Consider the following 21,796-nt stretch of genomic DNA (forward strand, 5'->3'; position numbering starts at 1 on the left):
CTCGATCCATCAGATAGATTGGAATCAGCAGATAAGATGTCTGCAAGTATTCCGTATAGGTGTTTGGTAAAATAAATTAAAAAAAGAAAAAAAAAAGGGTAAAGGGACACGGAGGCCTGGTAAGGAATTTAGTTATTCAAGCTTAAAAAAGCAAGGTTAATGTCTTTGTGCTTAGGCACTGTATTTCTGAAATATCTTTCCATTCTGGTCAAAGTCTAATTTCTGTATTGGTTTTTCCATGAAGATGTAGCTATATGCTGAAAGTTTATTAAACAGAAACGTGGTTTTAGGTGCCTGTCTTGCAGTAGTGTGTGGTTGTGTGATAGCCTTTTGTTTCTGATTTCTAGTTATGTTAGTACCCTATTGACATAGAAGGTAACTAGATTGTTCTATTAGTGATTTCTGACAAACAGAAATGATTTGATATGCTAAAGCTATTTCTGACAGAAGATACAAAGTTTTGACAAACATGCATGGCACAGCAAGTGTCCAATTCTAAAGAGCAAAATAAATGCAAACCACCATTATGGGGAACACAAACAGCCTGAAAGCAAGTTATCAGTAAGCAAATAATTGTTGAACTGTTATGAATGGAATAGGATGTTGAAATAGGGCATGATTGGCTGATGTTACATATGTCCTTGATTACCTTCCTTGTGCTTTTATCCTAGTAAGTGACATTCTTTGTATTCCCTTGGATGGCTAGACAGTCTGACACTGAAGAAGAATAAATATTGCATGTGGTACACATTAAGCTGTCATCTAGGACAGCATTTATAAAAAGTAACTAGAAAAATTCATAAGAAATTCTGCAGTGCTACAGTTTTCTGGCTCCAGTCATAATTGTCAAAGTTCTTGACACATTCAGGTCTTCTGAAATGATTTGGGTTTACAGTTACTTGGTGTATGAATAATTATTGAGGATTCATTTTCTCTGATGATGCAGACTATTAATGTTAGTTCTCAAAATGTTGCATTTTCATTAAAGGCCATGTAGTAATAAAAAAAAAAACCCAAAACACAAAAAAAGTGTAGTGTATGTAGCTAGTCCTCTTGCAGAAGTCAGAACCAGGAGATGTATATGTGTAAAATAAAAGTGACTTGATAAAATTAAAAAAACTCTTTTTCAAATGCTGTCTTTGAATCTTGGTGGAAAATCCATTATGAGCATGCATTGTTACTATTATTCTACTTTGGAAATAGACCTAATTTTTTGTGTAAAATATCAGTCTTCTGTTTTTCTTCACTGACTTGAAATTAAGACTCAGAAGCAACATAGCAGGATATCATCATCTCTGCAAGGGCAATGGAGAAAAACCGTTTTGAACTATCTAAGCTGATGAGTTAGTGTTTGAGTGGTAATGATTTTAATCTTTAATTTTGAGAAGAGAGAAGTGTAGTAGTTACATTCTTCATCCTCTTAAGTCTCTGAATTTCTTGTGACAACTTGTATGTTGACCAAGAAATATTCAATGGCTCCTTTGTCTTTCCATGTATTTGTCTATTGCCTAACATAATACCATGATACTCTCTGGAGTTTGACATTAAATGTCACTATGAATATTTTAAAGGATTATTACAGCTCTATCACTGACCATGTCAGCGGAACATTCTCGGTGTATACTGTATTCATGGTATAATCTGGTTTTGCTGAATATGAAAATGCAGCCTTCTTCCATTTGTGGGTACATGTCTCTCCATTTGTGACAGTATCGTCTAACTCATGTGATTGGGTTTTTTATTATTTTACTGAATTAAGAACACCCTGTAAGGAAAAAGAGCCTGTTGCCACCTCATCATGTTACTTGAGGACTAACATAATTTTATAGGTGACATTGTGCTTACTCTCATCCCTCTTCCAAGTAGCCTATAACTTACAACACCTCATTGTGAGTAACTTGGAATGGGAAAATAGAGCCATTGGCTCTTTCATAAATTTACATTTAATGTTAATTGAAAGCCTTAAAGTAGTTCTTCGAACAGGGTTGGAAAAAAGTGTATTCGTGGGAACAGATAAAAGCTGAAACACCTCTTTAGGTTGAAGAAAGTTTTCTCCAAGTATAACACTGCTCAAATGTTACAGGTAACTGTTAACTCTGTAGACCACTACAGAGCGCAAAATATTTGCCCAACTGGTAAATTGAACTGTAAGTCCCACTGTGGGAAATTGCTTTGCTGTGCTCCAAACAGCAGTTATCTTAGTAATTGTACCTGAATTCTTTTGTGGCTAATAGACAGTTGATGTCCTTCTTACCATGACAGAATTATTTTGTTGCAATATTATTAATTGTAAAAATTTCAGGTAAGATGTGTTCGTGTAGTTTAAGGAGGGCTGAGTATGATTTTTTTTAATTGGTGCTCTGAGAGCACTGGCTTTTGAGTTGAGAATGTGCATAACCCCACATTTCACATTCTAAACCGGCGCTCGCAACAAGGAGCTTATCAGAGCAAATTGTCTAGTCCATCCCCTTCCTCACTCAAAACCTAATGACCCTTTATCATCATGGTTTAGATTGCTGGACACAGATGTGAGAAAATACAAGTAATCTACAGGTAACTACAGTAGCTGCACTGATGTTCTCAGAGAACTGACTGCTGGGAAGATAAAAAGCTTCCCACAGAGCCTGTGACTTTCCAGCAGCAAAGCACATCATGAGCTCATACATGAAGTTTTATTTGCTGAAGATTCACAATAAGATGCATTAGGACATTCAGCAGGGTCCCTTCTTAGATGAGCACAAGAATTCACTGAGGTTGTTAGTTGATGCACTAGTGCACGGCTTCACACTAAAACTAGAAAGTCCAACAATACCAATAATGTTTCTTTTTGAGAACATCACAAACTACAGCTGTAATAAGATACTGATGTTAACGTAGTTTGTTCCTTGATAGTAAATGATCTAATGTCGTTGGACTTTTTTTTCCTTTTTATGGAAAATATTCAGGCGGGAAGCAAATATTCTTCAGGAAAACTAGCTGCTGGCTGTTGAAATAGAGTTAGCGGTACATGCTAGATGTGAAGGTAGAAGTAAAGTCTTACATGAAAAGACTTGCGTGTGATTAATTACCGTCTTTTTTTCTCAGCATTTTTTGTTGTAATCATGAAGTAGATCTAAAAATCGCTGTGTATGTGATTGGATACTTTGCCAAGGAATGGGAAGGAAATAGAATATTTTTCAAATAAATTTCACGTACCTGAAGGTTAAGAAGGTAATGATCTTGTTTACTATTTTTAAAATATTTTTTTGTAATTCAAGAAGCCGTTGTAATACAGTTTTTATTTTTAGTGATTCAGCAAGGTTGAAATGTATCTATTAAACCAGATGGGAATGATCAATGTGAATCAGTCTGTCTGCACTTTCATTCTCTTCTAAAGTAACTTAAGTATAAACACAGTTACTTCTGTAGAAAAATGAATTTGGATGCTGAAATGCTTTTTTTTTCCTGTTTTTTTAAATCATCTGTAAGTTTTGGGTTTGTGGAGAGAGAGATGGCATGTTTTATGAGAGGTACAGGTCCTCCAGAAATGAGGATCCACAGAGGGTGGTATTAATTATTAAGCAGGCAATAAGCATTAGAGTGGTGGTCTTTACAGAAAATGCTAATCCTGCAAAAAGCCTAAAACCCAAGCCAAACAAAACCTCTGAACAGCCTCCTCCCACCCAGAAAGAAACAAAAAATAAATCCCACAAACAACATCCCCCCTCCTCTGGCAGTGCAAATGAGACGAACTTAGGACTGTTTTTTTAATTTTAAGTCCTTCCACCCTCTTCAATCACCCTCAAGACTTCTGTGTTCTGTTACTGATCCTGGGGAGTTGCTCCATGGGGATTCAGTGCTGCTGTCGGTGGTGAACCTTTGAGCAAGAGCCGGCAGGGCTGGCTGTAAGGCTGTGCCTCTCAAGCTGAGCCAGTGACCATAGCAGCAGTCTCCTTAATTTTCTGTTCTGTCATTGATCCTCCACGAGAGGAAACTAGAAGGCACTGTGAAAACTACATACTGTTCACTCCTCGTCATTGTCACTTGCCTCTGTTCCACTTCTTTATGCCCATTTTCCAGCTTATGCGTATCTGAATGGTAAAAAGCAGAACTCCATCCTGCAGAGCCCAACAGACACTTGCTAAGAAATTATTTTCAGTGATTACACATACCTTTTGGTTCACAGTAAAGACATGCAGAAATATTTTCTCTTTTTCACTAGCAAATAGGAGCTACAGGAAGAGAGATACATATTCTCTTGTTCCATTTTGTCTTTTGCTTGAGGAAGACAAAAGTAGTAAAGGGGTATACATATTGTAAGATTGATTTCCTCTCCCCGTCTTTTTTTTAATCTTGAGATTAATTATAATGAAATGCATGTACAAATTGCAGAAAACTCTTGATATATCCTTTTTATGATATATACTGTGTTTTATATTCTGTAGTGGCTTTAATTCTCAACTCAGGTAGACATATGGAAAAACAGAAAAAATGTTAGCTGTTACAAAGTTTTGTTTGAGCTTTTTAAACTGAGTGATTAGCAGAAATAATGACCCTGTCAGCCTTAATCACATTAAAATGTGGTTAACATCATTTAATTTTTTCCACTTAATATGCGAAAATTTCCAGTAGATTTGCAGTGAAGGCCATTGAAATTCCATTAGAACAAGAATAAAAATTTCAGGCATCATTTATTCAGAGAGGGAATAAAGGTCTCGACTGAAAACTGCTGAATCTTTCTATTAGGGAAACTATGAATCATTGCATTGAGCAGTACCTTCAGCTTCTATAGTACTGAATCTGGGTTGCTTCTGAATGAATGGAATGCCGTTGTAGTGTGGTGCTTTTCTGAAAATTGCAGCATGTAAGTTTTGCATGAATTCAGTAAGTGCTTTCTTCGTAAAGGATTATTACATAGTATTTTATAACTGCTGTAGATCTGGGGAAATAGTTCTGGTTTAGCCACCTCATCGCTGTGAAGTTCCATACTTTGCATTATTTTCCTTAAAACAGTAAAAAAATGTATCCTCTTTCTGATTGATATGTAATGTATAGTTCTGGTTTCTTTGTGGTAAATAGCAAAGTGAGGACATGTGCAGCTATGACTAGAATATTAAGTTGTATCAGGTCTCCTGCACTCGTGGCATTTCTTGTTGCATGCTCCACAGGTATGTACCAAAAGTACAGCATACAGTAACTATATGAAAGCACTAGAGAAACTATCAACCACATCTTTTTCTGAAAGAAACTTCTCTTTCTAGGAAAGATGCAATGTTTGTTAGCTTTACTGTGTTTCACTCTGTTCTATTTAGGTTCCCATTTTTTGTCCTTTGCCTGTGTAGAGAGAAGATTTCATCTGTTAAGTTGAGGCACTAGAAGTACAACTGCATGTTCTGTGCATTTCTAGACTCTACTGAAGTACTTGAATATTTCTTTAAAACAAATATTACTGTATGTATCTGATAAGATATAATACCTTTACTGAATTGGTTTGTGTCTCTGGTACTTAAGTAACTATACAGTGGATTGGGGGGGGGTTTTGTTTTTTAAATTGGTATTTTGTTCCTAAGCCTAGTTCATTTCAGCCTATTACATAATTACTTTGTCCTCTTTCTAGTGGGAAAAATCATTAAAATGCATTGGATTTGTGCAGAACACAAATTTTAAAATTTCCGTATTTGTATGATTTATTTTTTAAACAAAATGTAGTGGTAAATATTAATGCAGTGCTAAATACTGTGAGATATACAGCGGCAAAGGAATTTTTCTTTGAAACAGCTGTTACTAAACTTAAGAATCGAGCAGACCTAACAGGAATTTGGAAGTGCCTCTCATCCAAATATACCTCTGTATGTTGAGGAACGAAGGAGACTGAGTAGGAGGTGGGTCCCTGGCTAGGATCAGAACTGTTAACCCTGCAAATGAGATAAAAGGAAGTAGGAGTGTGGGAGTGACCAAAAGCTAGGGTAAGAGGGAGGTGTGAATTGAATGAAGAGGTGTAAGTTTTGGGGCTTGCATTTGGAAACATCTTGCTAAACTGCTGTTGGACCAGGATGGAAAGCTTTGAAGACTGGAGAATGACGCTGGGGAAATAAACCAGAGTGAGTAACAGAATGTGAAGAACTGTCGGATGGGAAGGGAAAGTGGCTGTATTTTAGGAAGAAGGGTCAGAAGAGACTGTACTCACTAGATTTTTCTCCTTACAAAGCATGGCATGAAATTCAGAGGTATTACATGCTTTTGTTTCTCTGCTCTTAGCAAATCTGTGACATCTTATAGCAGAACGCCTTACCTCTTCCCAGTTTCTAGTCTGTTGAGGGGCGAATGCTCACTGTAGCTCCATTAGCTCAAAGATAGGTTTGTGTGATGGGTATGTAATGAGTACATTCAGTTTAGAATTTAACATGTTGGTTGCTTGCTTTTTTAGAAACTGGAAATTACATACAGCTATATTAAGTGTCTTAATGTTGCAATGGGAAACGCTTTGAAGTCAGAAAATGTTGGAATGAAGGTTGCCAATGCATTTCAAAATCCGTGTCCTGCCCCAAAGGGTTGTCTGCTCATGGGTGTACCAAATGGCTCCCTTTCCTTTATAGCCAACCTTGTCTTTCTCCGTGCAAAGGACAAGCTTGCTCTTGCAAGGATGCAGTAGGATTGGGTAGGATAGGAGACTTCTGATGATGGGATTCCCTTCTTCTGGAGCAAAACTTGATACTGACGTGGAACTGGAGGAGGACAAGGGATGGCTTTATGTTAAAGGCATTTTACATGCCTGGAGATTTGGTGATGGAGAACTGGATTTTACTTCTGTCTGGTTTAGATTTCTGTTTGAGATGCCAAGTAAGAAAATTCCATTAAAGTTTTCACACATTTTTAAATAATAATGTTCTTAATTTTCTTCATTTGACCACTTAGGATAATGAAGTCCAATGTTCTCATTAGTGCTATTTTAAAAATGTGTACCTTGCCCAAATTTTGGAATGACTTACTGCCAAGCTGTGATAGAAGTACTGCAGCTACCTCTTCTGCCTTGCCCATGCTGTCCTCATGAGTGGTATTGGTAACTATACATGGTATTATGGGCTAATTTTGGCTTTTATTACACTTTATTTTGGAAGAGCAGAACTCATGAAGTCTAATTTTCCAAGAGGTTGAGTTCTGAAGTCTAGTTTTCCAATAGTCTTGTTTCCTTACAACAGTGACTCCTAACTTATACTTATTCTTCAAACAGCAGTGACATGGTTCTCTGTACAGCAGGTAGCATCATATTCTGTGGCTTGGGAGGACTTTCTGCATGATGATCAGTCTCCAGCCTACTGCTGCTGGTCAGCTGGCTAGCTCCAGCCAAGTCACATATGTGGTGGTTGTGTTCTTCATACCTTTTCCTTGGTGGAGGCATTGGTTTTTACAAAACGTGCAGGAACTTGATTTGTATGAGATTGAGACCTCTTTGTCCTCCTTTTGCATTTCTGCATAGCCTTTATGTACTTCTGAATTCACGAAGTGTAGTGCTTCCTTGTAACTATATGGTAATCCCTAAATTACTTTAATCCCTCCTCAGCATTCAGTACAGAACCAGTTATTGTTGGTATCTACACAGTATAATGACTTTCATAAATTAATTAAGTTTGGGTTGGTTTTTTTTTTTTTTTAACAGTAGCTGATTGTTTTGCATTTAGTATTGGGAGGCTGTTCACAGAACCTCGCTGCTGCCTTGAGTTGAAAATGTTCTGCTAATTTCCAGCCTATGTTTTTCCATGGCTGGCTTATTTCATTGGTGGTTCTGGCAGCTTTGTCCTGTAGATTAAATAGTATCTTATCTAATTGGTGTTTACCCTCAGTACTTATTTAAAGCAGGCATTATCAATTTTCTCTCTGTGTCTGTCATTTACATGAGGTTCCCATTCCTCTGATAATCTTAGACCTGTTCTGAATTTAGCTGACCACAGCTGCATGTAATACTCCACATGCTTTCATGAATACCTTATATGCAGACATAATGCATCTTGTTAAACAAAGGGAAGCATTTCCAGTAGGATCTGTAGATCACGTTTGCCTTTTCCCTGTTGCATTGTCTTGGTGGCTTAGAGTTGCTCTGAAGAAGACTATAACCCATCGTGATCCCCGTTCTGTGTCACTTCTGGTTGATGATGACTTCCCTTGAGGAAAATGTCTCCTGCTCTTGTATTGAATGTAAACTTTGCATGCAACTAATGTTTGTGTCAAGGTCATTAATGCATTTAAACAAGATCAGTCCTAAGTTTGATCCTTGTGAAACTTGATTAATGATACCTTAAACACCTATTTGTTCTCCCGTTAACAGATCCAGTGCATTACTCGGTACATGGTCTGAACGAATCCACTTCCCCCTCTTCTCCAGCTGAATGAGTAGTTTCACATGCAGCACACTATCAAATACTTTATAGATGTAGTTCTCCTGCATAGAAAATCATATGTCCTGTCAATGAGAGAATAAATTTATCAGGGCATGCTTTATTTTTCCCTTTAAACCAAATTACTTGTGTTTACCCAGGTTATTTTCTGTGATCATTTCTTCTTTGATGATGTCATTGCTCAACCAAACTAAGTCTAAAATAGCATTGTATCTGTTGATGAAGTGACTCTTAGGTGGAGAAATGGATAGACTATCATGTCCCAGAGAATAACTGCCCCCTATGACTTTTTTAGTATTTTTCCTTTGGCTAGGTCTGCTTTTAACCATATATTACCTACTAGGGCTCTTGCCTGTTGAGCAGGCCTTTTCCAAACTTACGTTCTATGGCACTTCTAAAATAGAAGAAGAATCCATTTGATAATTAAAATAGGAATGGTGCTTTTCATTGGTTACTGAAACTTTTCTTACAACTTGTGTGCTAAAAGAGTGTAAGTGATTGCTTTAAGCAAATAAACAGTGTTTCTAATGGTAAGAAAATGTCTGGGTGCAAGCTGAATAATTCACAACTTCACTGTTGCTTCAGGTGTATGTATTATTTCAGTCTTCAATTGCATGATTGGGTGAAGTGTTTTCAACTGCTATTTTTGGATAGAAAGGATAAATAGACAGAAAGTAGAAATCATTTTATACAGGCTATTAGAAGTCTAGATTTTTTTTTTTACTTGAGAGCTGATTAATGTTTTAAATTAATCTTTATTTAAAATGCATATTTATGTCATAGGTTTTTTCTTTTTCAGTGTAACTGTAGAGCAGACTACATTCCTTATAGTATATCCTGTGCATATTTGAACTACTTTGAAAAAGTGAAATGATGTGATGTTTAGCTACAGAGAAATGTCAAAAACAATGCATTTGTATGATATGAAAGATTTGCAAGCGCAAGCTAGCAATTGATAGTAATATTATAATTAGCTCTTTATACAGCCTGTTTTTTATTCATGAACATTTTCATTTATGTTGACAATGATCATGTATGCCACTACACATGGAGCCTTTTCTTTACTCAGAAGAGACTGAACATGAATTAGTATGTTTTTGGGCTTATGTTCTGACTTTCTATTGAAACATGGTTTCTGGGCCAAGTCATAAAAATTAAAGTAGCTTGCATTTTAGGTTTGGCTTTTTGATCCTATTGTTGTTAGTGCTAGTGTTTGTAAGGGTGAAACATAGCACAGAGTGCCATAACTTCAAGGTGGAACTTCTTTTCAGTCAAATAATTTTTTGTTGTTAGAATTGCTGGAGGCATTGAATGCATACTAATTCCCTAATTGGTAAGAAAATGAAGATAGGTAAACTAGTAGTTTTATAATAAATAAAATTTTAGTTTGGGGTTTGTAAATAAAAATGTTTTGTACACACCCACCCACAGAATAAGAGTATTTCTGACAGAAATTTACTTTGTCATTCCATATTCAGCCATATAAATCTTCATGTCTAACAGATCCTTTACAGTCTGTCAGATAGATGGAGCATAATTTCAGACACTGATCCAGATACTTATTCTTGCTTCTGAAAAATATCAAAGTTAGTGTTCCCCTAGGACAAGTATGTTTTAGTAGACGATTCAGATATTGTTAATTTTTTTTTCATTTCACCATAGTTTAGACAGGTAAACAGACTGTGTCTGTAGAATTGAACATTTTTGTGACAGCTTTTCAAATTAGTGAAGTGCATTTCATACAAGGCATCTCTGCACACTGTGAAAATCCCTAACTCATTTAGTGTTTTACTTGGACATGGACATGTTCATATGACAGTACAGTATATGCTGTTGTATTTATTAGACAGTATTTTGGGAAAATGTATCAGCAGGAGGTAAGACTGAGGCATGCCACAGAATTTTACGTAAGCTTCTTAGGCACTTAAGGTCAGGGTTAGTTTCTAAAGCAGCCTATGAAAAGCAGAGAGGGAAGATGCTTTAAGAAGAAAGTGAGAACAGGACCCCTAATTTAAGTGCTCTGAATTGCCCTCAGAAGAGCCTCCTGCTTCATTAACTATATAGGGAGCAGAGCGAGATTAGGTATCTAAATCAGGTGTCTGAAATTAAGCCTTGTATTCTTTGAGTTGCTGTAGTTTGAATATTAACCATTCAACTAAATAACTCTTTCATTATTATACTGAGAGCTTAGATGATGTTCTTTCTCTGGATAAATATCAAAGTTAATTTCTGATTTATTGAGTAGCATATTCCAGCCTAATAACAAGTTTGATCTTTTCTTCATCAAAAAAACGCCACAACTTAGTCCAGTATCTCCAGCTTCTATGATTCTTATTACTAGCCTCGTTAAAATTGTTTCTTAAAACATCACTTGTAGTATCATGTGATCACAAAATGTTAGTACTTGGTAATGGTCCAAGGGGGCGGGGGGAATAAGCAGGGTTTATTATTTTAAATCTCATGCTCTTATTGTGGTAATATTAGACTCTTGCAATTTTAATACTTATAGTTTTTAATAATTGATGGAGGGAGGAAGAGAGCATTCATGTGAATTCTGTGGTCTGGAGAGGCTCCGCAATTAAGATCACACTGACTAATTCTGGAGAAGCGAGGAATGCATTTCCCTCTATCATGTGTGAGTGGGAGAGGATATTTCATTAAGAGAAGTGGGGGGGAATATTCTGACCCAGTTTGTGTAGTTTTCATTAAATTGTGTGACATAAGCGAAAGCCAAAACTAACCCATGTTGTAGTGTGCATTTGTGTTACTCATTGCAGGATTTTTAATTAGCACTAGTGGATTAGCACTCTTTATAGTGTCTTACTTGAAGTGTTGTTAGTATATATTTATTTCAATACACAGGAGTTTTATGTAGATCATATTTTTTTGTTTGGGAGTATGGCCTTGCTTGTGTGCACACAGTACATAGAAGAATCAAAGAATATAAATTTAAAATGGTGTTGTCCATCATGCATTTCATGTAAAGTTTCTCTTGTTAAAGTATCACATGTTTTTTTGATCAAATATTCTATTTACGCGTGGTTTGTAATTTATTTATGGGATTACATGTTTGAGACTTTGCTATAATAGCGTTGATATGAATTGTCCTACTTTTTTTTGTACAGGACCCTTAAGAATAGTTTTCCATGTGACATAAGAAGCCCTGTCAAGAGACAAAAGTTAAAATTATCATGCCATAATGTAAACCTGACTATGGAATAGGGATTCTTTCTACTGATCTGTAGTAGTTTCTCAATCATCATCATTTTGCACATAAGTCTTGTGACTGAGATTTGCTCCTTCTGTTATAATGTATGAACGAGCATTTGTTAAATTATTTTTTTTATAGTTTTCAAGATAACCTTTCAAAACTCTGCATTTTATAAATGATAGCAGAAAGAACAACAAGATGTGACTTTCCAAAGGCATCTTTTCTGTCCAAAGTATACGTGCTGCAACTGGAACCTGTTATGCCTGTAACTATGAAATGTAATGTGCACGATTTATTGTGGTCTGTATTGTTACGCAGTTTCATCAGTAGTTCGGTCTTGAGTGTGCTTGATACTTGTTGACAGCAACAGCCATGGTTTTCGTTTGTTTGGGGGTTTTTTTGTTGGTTTGGTTTTTTGGGTGGGGTGGTGTGGGTTTTTTTGAGTTAAGACAGAATTAATTTTCAGAATTGGCAGACCAAGGAGAAATAGAGACTGTAAGCCTTTCACGTACCAGCAGGTGCTACAGCAGCAGTGTAGTACTGTTTTCATTGAGTCATAATTGGTTTTGATCACTTTAATGGGGACCATAATTTGGATAAAGAGATATTACTGAAGTCTTGAAAATTAGATCAGAAACAAATGTTTTAAAAATGGATTTCAAGTTCTTTATTCTTCATGAATGATGCTTCTTACAAATGTTTAAAATAAGGTTACCTTGACTGACATTTTGTTAGATACAATTTACTGTATAAGATACTGAAAAATCTTTTCTCAGTGGGAACTCTATATAGATCAGCAGAAAAAGTCATTCTGGATTCTTTCTCTCTGTCTTTCTACCATCTTGCTATTTTTTAATTCAGACTTGCTTGTAGGTCATCAGCTTGGTTTTTCTATTATGCATGCTTTATTTCTCCTAGTTATAAAAGTATTTTGTCCATTAACCACTGTCTGTGCTTGATTTATAGGTAGTATCATGTTCTCTGGTATTACTTCTTTCACAGTTCCAACATCTTGCAAACCCAAAACAGCTAAACAAGTTTCATGTCCATTAAGCCAAATCTTTATATGAAATACGTTCAAGAAGTGGTCAGTAGTATAAAGTTGTAAGTGAAGTGTTATGTCCTTATATGTTTTTAACATACCATTAAACAGCGAATATCTCCAGGTAGCTTTCTAGACCAGATAAACTGAGAACTGTATACTACTACCATATTATGTTAGACAATTTGTTAACAGAATTATGTCTTAAGGGCATGAAGTGCTTTCATACGAATTTCCAGAATATTGCCTTGATTTTTTTCCCCCCCCTGTCAACTAATACTGGTTTTTGCCTTGAAGAATCGATTTTTAAGTGATCTCATATGGGATAATTTTTACTCAGGAGTCATGCCACATACAAGCATTCTCCAATAATAAATGCTAAAATTCCTGACTGAACTTGGCTTCATGGCATTGCTCTTTTTTGGGTGGTAGGCTAACTTAAGGCATGCCCATCCTTAACAGTCTTCACCTGTTCCTGCACCACCCTTCAGTTATATTGGCACAACCAGTTGTAAGGATACATGGGAAAGTGAATTGGTCCAGCTTAAAAAAAAAAAAAAAAGAGTGGGGAGGGGGATATGAAAGAAATAAATTCTCCCTCCCTCCCAAAACTGCTTTTTGCCAGATTATTTTTGTTGGTGAACAGCTTGAGTATGCCTGCAGTGAGTGCTGGTAGGGTCCCTGCTCCATGTGCAGCTGGTAGCAGAAAAGCAAGTGTAATATCTGAATGGATAAGGAATGGGATGAGAAGCTCATGTCCAGATTATGAAAATGTTTCTTTAGAATCTGGGATGCAACATGAACTAAAATAGTAGGTGCAATACTGGTCACCCCATCTAACAAATGATTTTGCAGAATTATAGGGGATTTAAGATAATGGCTGTGATAGAGATCAAGGCCCTGGAAAAACTTGCTTTGACACACACGAGGCTGAGAGCCTGGGATTACTTACGTTTCAAAGGAGAATGTTAAGGAAAGTTTCAAACCCATCTATAATAAATGGCAAATGACAGTGTTGATCAGGAACTTCTATTCTTCTTTTCTCAATACAGTATCAGTTGAAATTACAATGAAGATAAAAACTGTAAAATCCAGAACTGGTAGAATGAAATACTTTATATACCTATTCTGTCATAAGGTTCCTGACACCATGGAAGGGTTGCAAGTCCCCAAAAATGTGGTAAAGAGTTTTAAGGACTATTCCACTGCATGTTTCAAGGCTCAAGTCAATCTGTATTGGACATATGAGTGACATGTAACGTGTGAGATAGATTCTCCATGTTGGTCTCTTGTAAGGTTCATCCGGTTGCAGTGACTAAATACTGGAGGGGGTATGGACATTGGGCTCTAGGAAGGTATCAAGGAACTTAAAGCATTCAGGATGCCCAGGATAAATGAAGTTCTGAAGCTCTTGTCCTGAGGGGCTGAGAGGAGGCTCCTGGCCAGGGAGCAGCCCAGCATGTGGAGGCAGTGGTTTTGTTCTGAAGTGTTACTAGAAAGTATTTGCAGGTGGGGGGTGGGAAAGGGCCTTTTGAAATCTAAGGATTGCTGTGTTCCTCCTGGCCGTCTGGGAATGGGGAATAAAAGAAAAAATTCATAAATGTCACTGACGATTTGAAATGAGATTGCCTAAGTCAGTAACAGGTATTCCCAAACCTTCTGTAGATTTGTTGGCTTCATAAAAAAGCAAACCAGCATGGTGGGGAAGAGAGTACCTTTTTATTCTTTAATGTTTTCCGGTTTAGTCTTCCTTTCTCTTTATGTAGTGCAAGAAGAAAGGGATACCCTGAAAAAGGCAGGTAGCAGTAAGAGCTACAGCATGTTAATCTGTTACAGCAGAGTACCACCCGTGCTTTCTGCTTCCCTTTCTTAACTTCTGCCACTGACCTATTTTGTGATATGGAATTATTATATACATTGGTTTCATCATTTTTGCCATTCCATTCTTTGTTGATTATATAAATTTGGAGTGAAAACTTGCTGAGGCTGTGAATGTTTCTTATTTATATAAGAATACATGCACATATTCATCTATATATGTGTTGTACAGCACTGAAGAGTGGGACCTGATCTTTGTAGAGTCTATGCATGCTAACAGAATAGAAGGGAAGGACATCACCTGTGAACTGTGTGGTGCAGTACTGGTGCTTAGGTAAATTAGATCTTCCTCTCCCACCCCAACAAATCAACTAAACCTAGTGGTACTCATAGTAGAACATTTTGGGACCTGGCAAAAAAATTAATCGTTGCCTAATTTATCATCATTTTAGATAACTTGTGGATAATGGGTGAGGCTTCCAAAGACAAAAGAAAGCCACAGAGAGGAAGGAAGAAACAAGACTTTTTTAAGTCAATTAATTTTCCTTCAATTTCAAGAAAAACGTTGGAACATTCAAGTGTTTTAATCACCTGGAAGCAACCCAATTGTCTTCACAAATTCATGTTGGCTATTTATTACTTGTCTAAATTGTCAGGTGACTCTAATATTTTGTTTGTGATAAATGTAATGGTCTTGCATATAGTGAAAAAATATACTTTACTACATATTGGCATTTTTATTAAGCCTTTAAACGTTTCAATGCCTTACAACGTTCTCATAAACAAGATAGGAAATATTGGCTAGATGGAAACTACTGGAAGTTGGGTGTGCAAGACTGGTTGGAAGATAATACACAGAGCATAGTAATCACTGGTTCACTTTCCAAATGGAAGAATATCTCATTATGAGATCTGCAGAAGCGGCTGCTGGTTGAATACCCTTACGTATTTCCATTAATGAGCTGGATGATGAGCGTTCTTGTTAAATCTGTAGATGACCCCAAACTAGGAGATGTCCAGGTATGTATAGAACAAAATTAGAATTTAGAAGCATCTCAAGAAATAGAAGAAATCATTAGGAAAAAAAGAGCTAGGGTGCAACTTCTGAGAAGGATTTTTATGCAGGAATAATCAACTATGCAAATATAGTATTAAGAATAGCTAGTCAAGCAGGGTCATACAATAAGTTATAAACTGAGCATGAGAGAATGTTGCAGTGCTGTCACAAAAAAGCAAATGCTATACTGGGTTTTATAAACAGGAGAATCACCTGAAAAATGTGTGAGTTAATCCTCTAGCTATTTTTAATGCTTATAAGACACTACTACTGAGAGCTCTGAGGAGTGCTTTAGGTACTGTGTGCTTCCAGGAACTTTTAGACCAATTGGAGAGAATCCAGAAAAAGGTTCAAAGTTAGAAGTAATGCGTGGGGTTTTAAGTCTGTAAAACACTGTTGTAAAGAAATAGGGAGTGTGTATTCCCAGTCCATAGTGTAGGCTCAGTTAAACTAGTGCGTTTAAATTGAAATGAAGGTGGCTTAAGCTACACATATGGAAAACTTTTCAACAGTGGAGAACAGAGCACTAAATGGCTTGAGTTTGGAAGGTTTTAAAAATCCGGGGTTGCTCAGAACTGCCAACAGGAAGAGCCTGTTGGAATTGCTAGGTCCTCTTGTTCTCACTCCCATCTGTAGATCTTTTTTTTCAGTCTTTTGTATATTTTGATCACTTAGTTTGATCTTATCTCATTATCTACATTTGTTTCTTTCCTTCTTGTGGTGCTGCCTGGTATTTTCTTCTTCCCTGCCATGCTGTTTTGTTTCTGCCGTTTTCTACTCGTAGTTAGGTATAGAACAGGAAAACAATCGTCTCTTTTCCATGAGTTAGATGGGGGGTTTTTTTGGTCTTGCTTGTACAAAAGCATACTTTCACAAATCTCCTTTCTTCTCAGGGGTCAGTTTTTCAGATCATCATGTCTTGCAGGTGTCCACTGACCTTAAGTTCTCTTTGCAACTTCCCTCTTCCATCACTACTTCTGATTTCCATCTGAACTCTGTCTCTGTTCCCAGCTGGATCTCTCATGTGAAACTCTGTCAAATATTGATTTGTAGTTCAAGCACATTCTGCAGCTTTTGTACCTCTTTGTTTTGGTTTCTTCTGCCTCAGAAACCATCACCATTTTAAAGCGAAGGCACTCCCTTCTGCACAACTCCCCTTTCTGGTGCTCTTTGCTCATTGGCCTTCTCAGTGAGCGCCCTCATTTTTAAACCTTTCCCCAAGGTCTGTTCTGCATCCCAATTTAGTATCCAAAGTTCACTCTGGTGGTTGTCCTGATCCTTCTGCACTTGGAAGTCACTGGCTTCTTTCATTTACTTTTTCCTTGTCAGGCTGATGCAGAGTTGAAAACTGGAATGCCCTGAGATGATGCCTTCATCAAGTTTTGGAATCTAGTAGTGGCAAGAAAACGTCTTGGTCTTCACAGCTTTTCTGAGTCAGTAGTAGATATGCTGACATGCTTTTGTCCTTCCTTACCTCCTTATCAGCCAAGAGTAACAGTGTTAGGTGGAAGTGAGCATCTTAATTCCTCTTGGCTGTTTTCCCTGGTCAGAATTTTGAGTGCTGCCTTCACTTGCAAGTTGTTCAGATCTGGTTTTGTTCTTGTGTCAGGTTTTTACACAGTTGTCTTTTTAACTGAGTTTTCAATTCAACTTTTATTTAAGATTTTCTTTTTGCCATGACAGAATGAATGGTTGTCTTACTGTCTCTTGGGTCTATATATTTTTCCAGAAAGAATATTTCGTCCATTTGTGGTGAATAGAATCAAATTTCAGTTCAGGAACCCTCTGTAGCCGCTGTTGGCACACTCCCCCTCTCCACAGAGCTACCTGGAGGGAAGAACCAAAGCTACCTCAATAGGGGAGGGCTGTTGGATGTCCAGAAATGCTCCGAGAGATCCCTTGCTGTTATCACTGAGTAGTACTAGAAGAAGCCTTTCTTCTTTCTGCTTTATGTTTTATATTCAGAATTTAGTTTTAACTCTGCTAATAACAGCCTTATTAGAAACCTAATTAGGAAAGAGGATATTTTTAATTGCTCTTACCGTGTACACTGTTTCCACATAGTTTTCAGCTTACTTTGTCAAGAAGGGTTTTCGTCTTGAGCGCTTTCTTGTTTCTTAAAGTAGTTTCAGCTGTTAATCATGGTCATTGGTTCTGCCAGTTCTACTGTTTGGTGCCTTTTTTTTTTTTTTTTTTTTTTAAACTTTTCATTTTGTTATATTTTAGTGTTTGGTTTGTTTTTTTAAATTGAGATTTTCTTAAGTGTTAATGGTCTTTTCTCTCAGCCTAAAATCCAATACACTTCAACATTCATTATCAAGTATAGCATGAAATAAGAGAGATACTCCAGGATTTGCTTATCTTAACAAAGGCCCAAACGAGTGTACTAATGCTGTCCTTTTACAAACAGACAGCATTTCCATGGGAAAATTATGTGCTCAAATAAAACAGACTTTGACATTAATTGTTACCATTTGGTAAGAGAATTTTGTTTTGTTTAGCACACTTGGTTATCCCTAACAGGAAAGCAAACTTGCACTATTACTTTATTGATTATTAGTCAAACATTTTTACTTTGGGGGAAAATTTCATTGAGAAATATATCAGTATTTATATTTGAGTATTTACTTTTGTTTTGTTTTGTTTTCTTTTTTTGATCACCATTAGGGGAATTCCTTGGTACTTTTTAGTAATTCCTGTGACATTGAAAGTCACAAAAGTGAAAGACTCAGGCAGAGAACCCGACTGTCTGTACAGAGTGGGATGCAGTACCTTATTCTTTTAGTGAGGCTGTAGCAGGTCTGATGTCAGTCACTTCAGAGACCTTTAGACCTCAGTGCTCATTTATTGCTAAAATGTACCAGCTCTGCTCCTGCATTATGAAGATCATCTGTCAACACTTTGAGATATTCTCCTTTGTTATTAAGCTTGTGATGCTCTACACTGTCAGGTTTTTTGCCAATTATAGTTAAGGTACAATGGTGTATTCACTGGATCAAAGTCTCACACTGGCGGTAGAGGAATGATTTGTAAGTCTTTATTCATCTGAATTGTACAATAGAATACCTGAGGAATGCAAATAATCCCTCTAAGGACTCAATAGAAAAGCTGTTAAAATGACAGTCAAAGACTATTATTATTCTGAATTGGTGTTTTAGCCAAAGTAATTATTTCTTATCTTGTTGTTCCACAATAGTTCTTAGTTTATTAGTTACGATGACCATATTTACCAAACAGAATTTGAATCCAATTTTTGACATTACTTCCATGCTCATTTCACTTTTTCAAGTTTGCGTGTTTCATTCTGTCTTTCACTTGGTACATTATTTAATTAGTCTAGAGACCAATGTTAGATACTTTCTTAAAAAAAAAAAAAGATGTGTGCACAGATGTTGAAGTACACTTATGAACAGCAGATCCATTTCTAGATACATTTTCTGTAAAAGGTTGGCATTTATAAGCTCTGAACTTTGGTATCCAGTTTGTTAGCCAAAATAAATTAGTTAACTACAAATGTCAGTTTTAGAAGTGCTGTTAAATGTCACATGTCACATTCAGAAATGCACCTTAATTGTGATTTTCAGTTCAGACGTTCCTGAAGGCAATAGTGTTTCAGTATCAGTCCTGGAGACCAGACTATATTTTCATTGGATAACTGGAGGAAAAAAAGATTAGTATAATGAGGATTGAAAACCACTGATGGGGTATTTACATAAGTAAATGATAGAAGACCAGCCTTATATAACAAACGTGTGAAAACTGTTGAGTGAACTTTTATATTCTTTGTCCCATCTAAAACCCTACTCAGTGGGCCATGCACTTAATCTCATAATAGCTCTGATCCCCTGCTATTTTCTTTGACAAATGTGTGTTGATGAACTTGTGGTTCAGTCCATTTTTTTCTGAAGTGACATTTGCATTGATTATTTAAAGGTTTGCAGGCCACAGTTTCAAAGCACTTTAGTATAATAGCAGTTAAAACCTTAGTCTAAATCTTGGAGATTAGCAGGACGAAGAAAAAGAACTCAGCAAGCATAAAACCCTGTGCTGCATGATGGGTGCTTCAGGTCTGAAACATCTACGGCACCCAAAGTACTGTATTTTGTACTTTGATTCTTAGTGTACAGGAAGTATTCCCATGTCTCTTGTGTCTTCTTGCTGAGCATACAGAGTTGTCATTCTTGCCATTCACACCTGTTCAGAAATAGTGCCCTTTAAATAACATTGAACTCCTTACAGGTAATTTATTAATGTTTCCCTTAAATTTAAAATAAATAGTACTTGCAGTTATGAATGTGATGCCTGTGTTTAAAGATTGTTTAAACATCAGCTATTGCTGCAAAGATTTTCTTGATTTTAATAGGATATTGAACATTCAAAAACTGACACCACAAATCTGTAGCTCTAAATTTGTAGTTTCATTCAGCTAAAAAGAAATGTTAGATGTACAGCCAACTATTACTGATGATGCCAGTTATTAAAGATGAAGAGAAATAGGAAATTTGATTCTTTATTTAAAAATAATAGTAGTGTAATATCTAGAAGCTTTGTCCTGGGGAGATAGTAGAAAGGTGGGAGAAACTAGTGGAAACACAGCCCTGTATTCATTAGCTATGACATACTCCAAGATCAGGGTGCTGCTTGCTGTCTGGGAGTTTATAGTGTGGTGTTCTTTTCTGTCTGCTAATATCAGCTGCCCTAGCCACTGAGATGCTTTTTTTTAATTTTTTTTTAATTTTTTTTAAAGTCAGAAGAAAAACTGGAGACCCCCAGTTTTACCACATTTGATCAATATCACTCTTGGAAGTCTCAGAAAAATGTACGTCCACAGATCTACAAAGTTTTATTCAGTTAGCATTTTAGATTGCAAGTATTTAGCCTTACCAAAAACCTAGTTATTGTCTCAAATTATGCCTATTTCTGATAGATTAAATGCCAAACAGAAACCAAGAAACAGTGAAATGTTAATGGAGTATACCTGAAGCAATTGCTGCCTGTTAATGCCTTGACCTTGGAAAGCAATACACAAAAAGATGGCATCATAAAACCGTGCAATTCTTATGAATATGTATGTGCTACTTGATAATAATGAATGTGGTACAGCCATGCATGCACTACAAGATAATGTTGTGCCCTTTGTTGTCTACAGGTTGATAAAAATTAAAGAGTGGGTGGACAAGCACGACCCGGGTGCTTTGGTCATTCCTTTTAGTGGGGCCTTGGAACTCAAGTTGCAAGATATGAGTGCTGAGGAGAAACAGAAGTATCTGGAAGAGAACATGACACAAAGGTTAATTAGCATTCATTTTCCCTACACTTTATTATCAACTATTTCCTTGCAGTAATTTAATTGCTTGCGCTGATAGAATAATAAATGACAGAGTAATTACCATTATAAAGAGAGAATCTTCTCCTTTCTTTACCATGAGACAGAGTGAAAAGATTTATTTTAAATTAAGTTTTTAACTGTCATCTGTCATCTCTGTACAGTGTTTTAATTATAACATAGGTATTAGTTATGTATATTTTTGAGAAGGAATGATCACCAAAACTGTTTCGTCATCCATGGGGAATAGGGACGGTGGAGAAAATGTTGCCATAATTTTTCTGAAGAACTATAATAAATTGTTTCAGTATTGAATTTCAGTCAAACAGTTATGCTTTCATGACCTGGAGTCCTGAAAATTGCATGAGACCAAAAGTGCTGTCTGATAGGGTGATTTAAATTTATCCCATATTTCTGTAGCCTGCCAAATAAACAAATCAAAATACCGTCTTTATGATTCTGCAGTAAAAAAGTAGTACTTCTGAAGAGAGTTCAAAGAAAAAGGCTACTGCAGTTATTGCTGTGTTTACCAGTAGACCCGGTGTCTTCAAAATGTGATGTCTTTCCATGTAAATTGATTACTTGGGGCATTTAGCTGGTTTATGTGTATATGTTGAATGAATTGGATTCTTTTTTTTTTTCTTCAGTGCTTTAGCAAAGATCATTAAGGCTGGATATGCAGCACTCCAACTAGAATACTTTTTCACTGCAGGCCCAGATGAAGTGCGTGCATGGACCATCAGGGTAAGATTCATACTTATTCATCAGCTATATCCAGTTCCACACTATTGAATTCAGATTGATATCACTGACTTTGAAGTTTGTCATGGTGGCGGTTAGCTAGTCATTACAGATGAGGTTTTTGTCCAGGATAACTTTAATTATTTGTGAGCTGCTGAACAGTGAAAGTGGAGCTGCATTGATTGAGGCAGGTAACAATTGATTCTGCCTATTACATAGTCTGAATTTC

The 21,796-nt window shown here is 36.5% G+C and overlaps 1 protein-coding gene across 4 annotated transcripts in view; it reads left to right on the top strand.

Moving 5' to 3' along the window:
- The window catches only part of OLA1 (Obg like ATPase 1), a 104,597-nt gene that overhangs the window by 76,276 nt on the left and 6,525 nt on the right, over positions 1 to 21,796 (top strand). For all 4 annotated transcript variants that reach the window (XM_052792271.1, XM_052792272.1, XM_052792274.1 and 1 more), the window contains 2 exons: positions 20,650 to 20,790; positions 21,474 to 21,570. In XM_052792271.1, the coding sequence (XP_052648231.1) occupies positions 20,650 to 20,790; positions 21,474 to 21,570 (238 nt within the window). The remainder of the gene's footprint in view (positions 1 to 20,649; positions 20,791 to 21,473; positions 21,571 to 21,796) is intronic.

Source organism: Harpia harpyja, chromosome 7, assembly GCF_026419915.1.
Source record: "Harpia harpyja isolate bHarHar1 chromosome 7, bHarHar1 primary haplotype, whole genome shotgun sequence".
NCBI classification, from domain to species: domain Eukaryota; kingdom Metazoa; phylum Chordata; class Aves; order Accipitriformes; family Accipitridae; genus Harpia; species Harpia harpyja.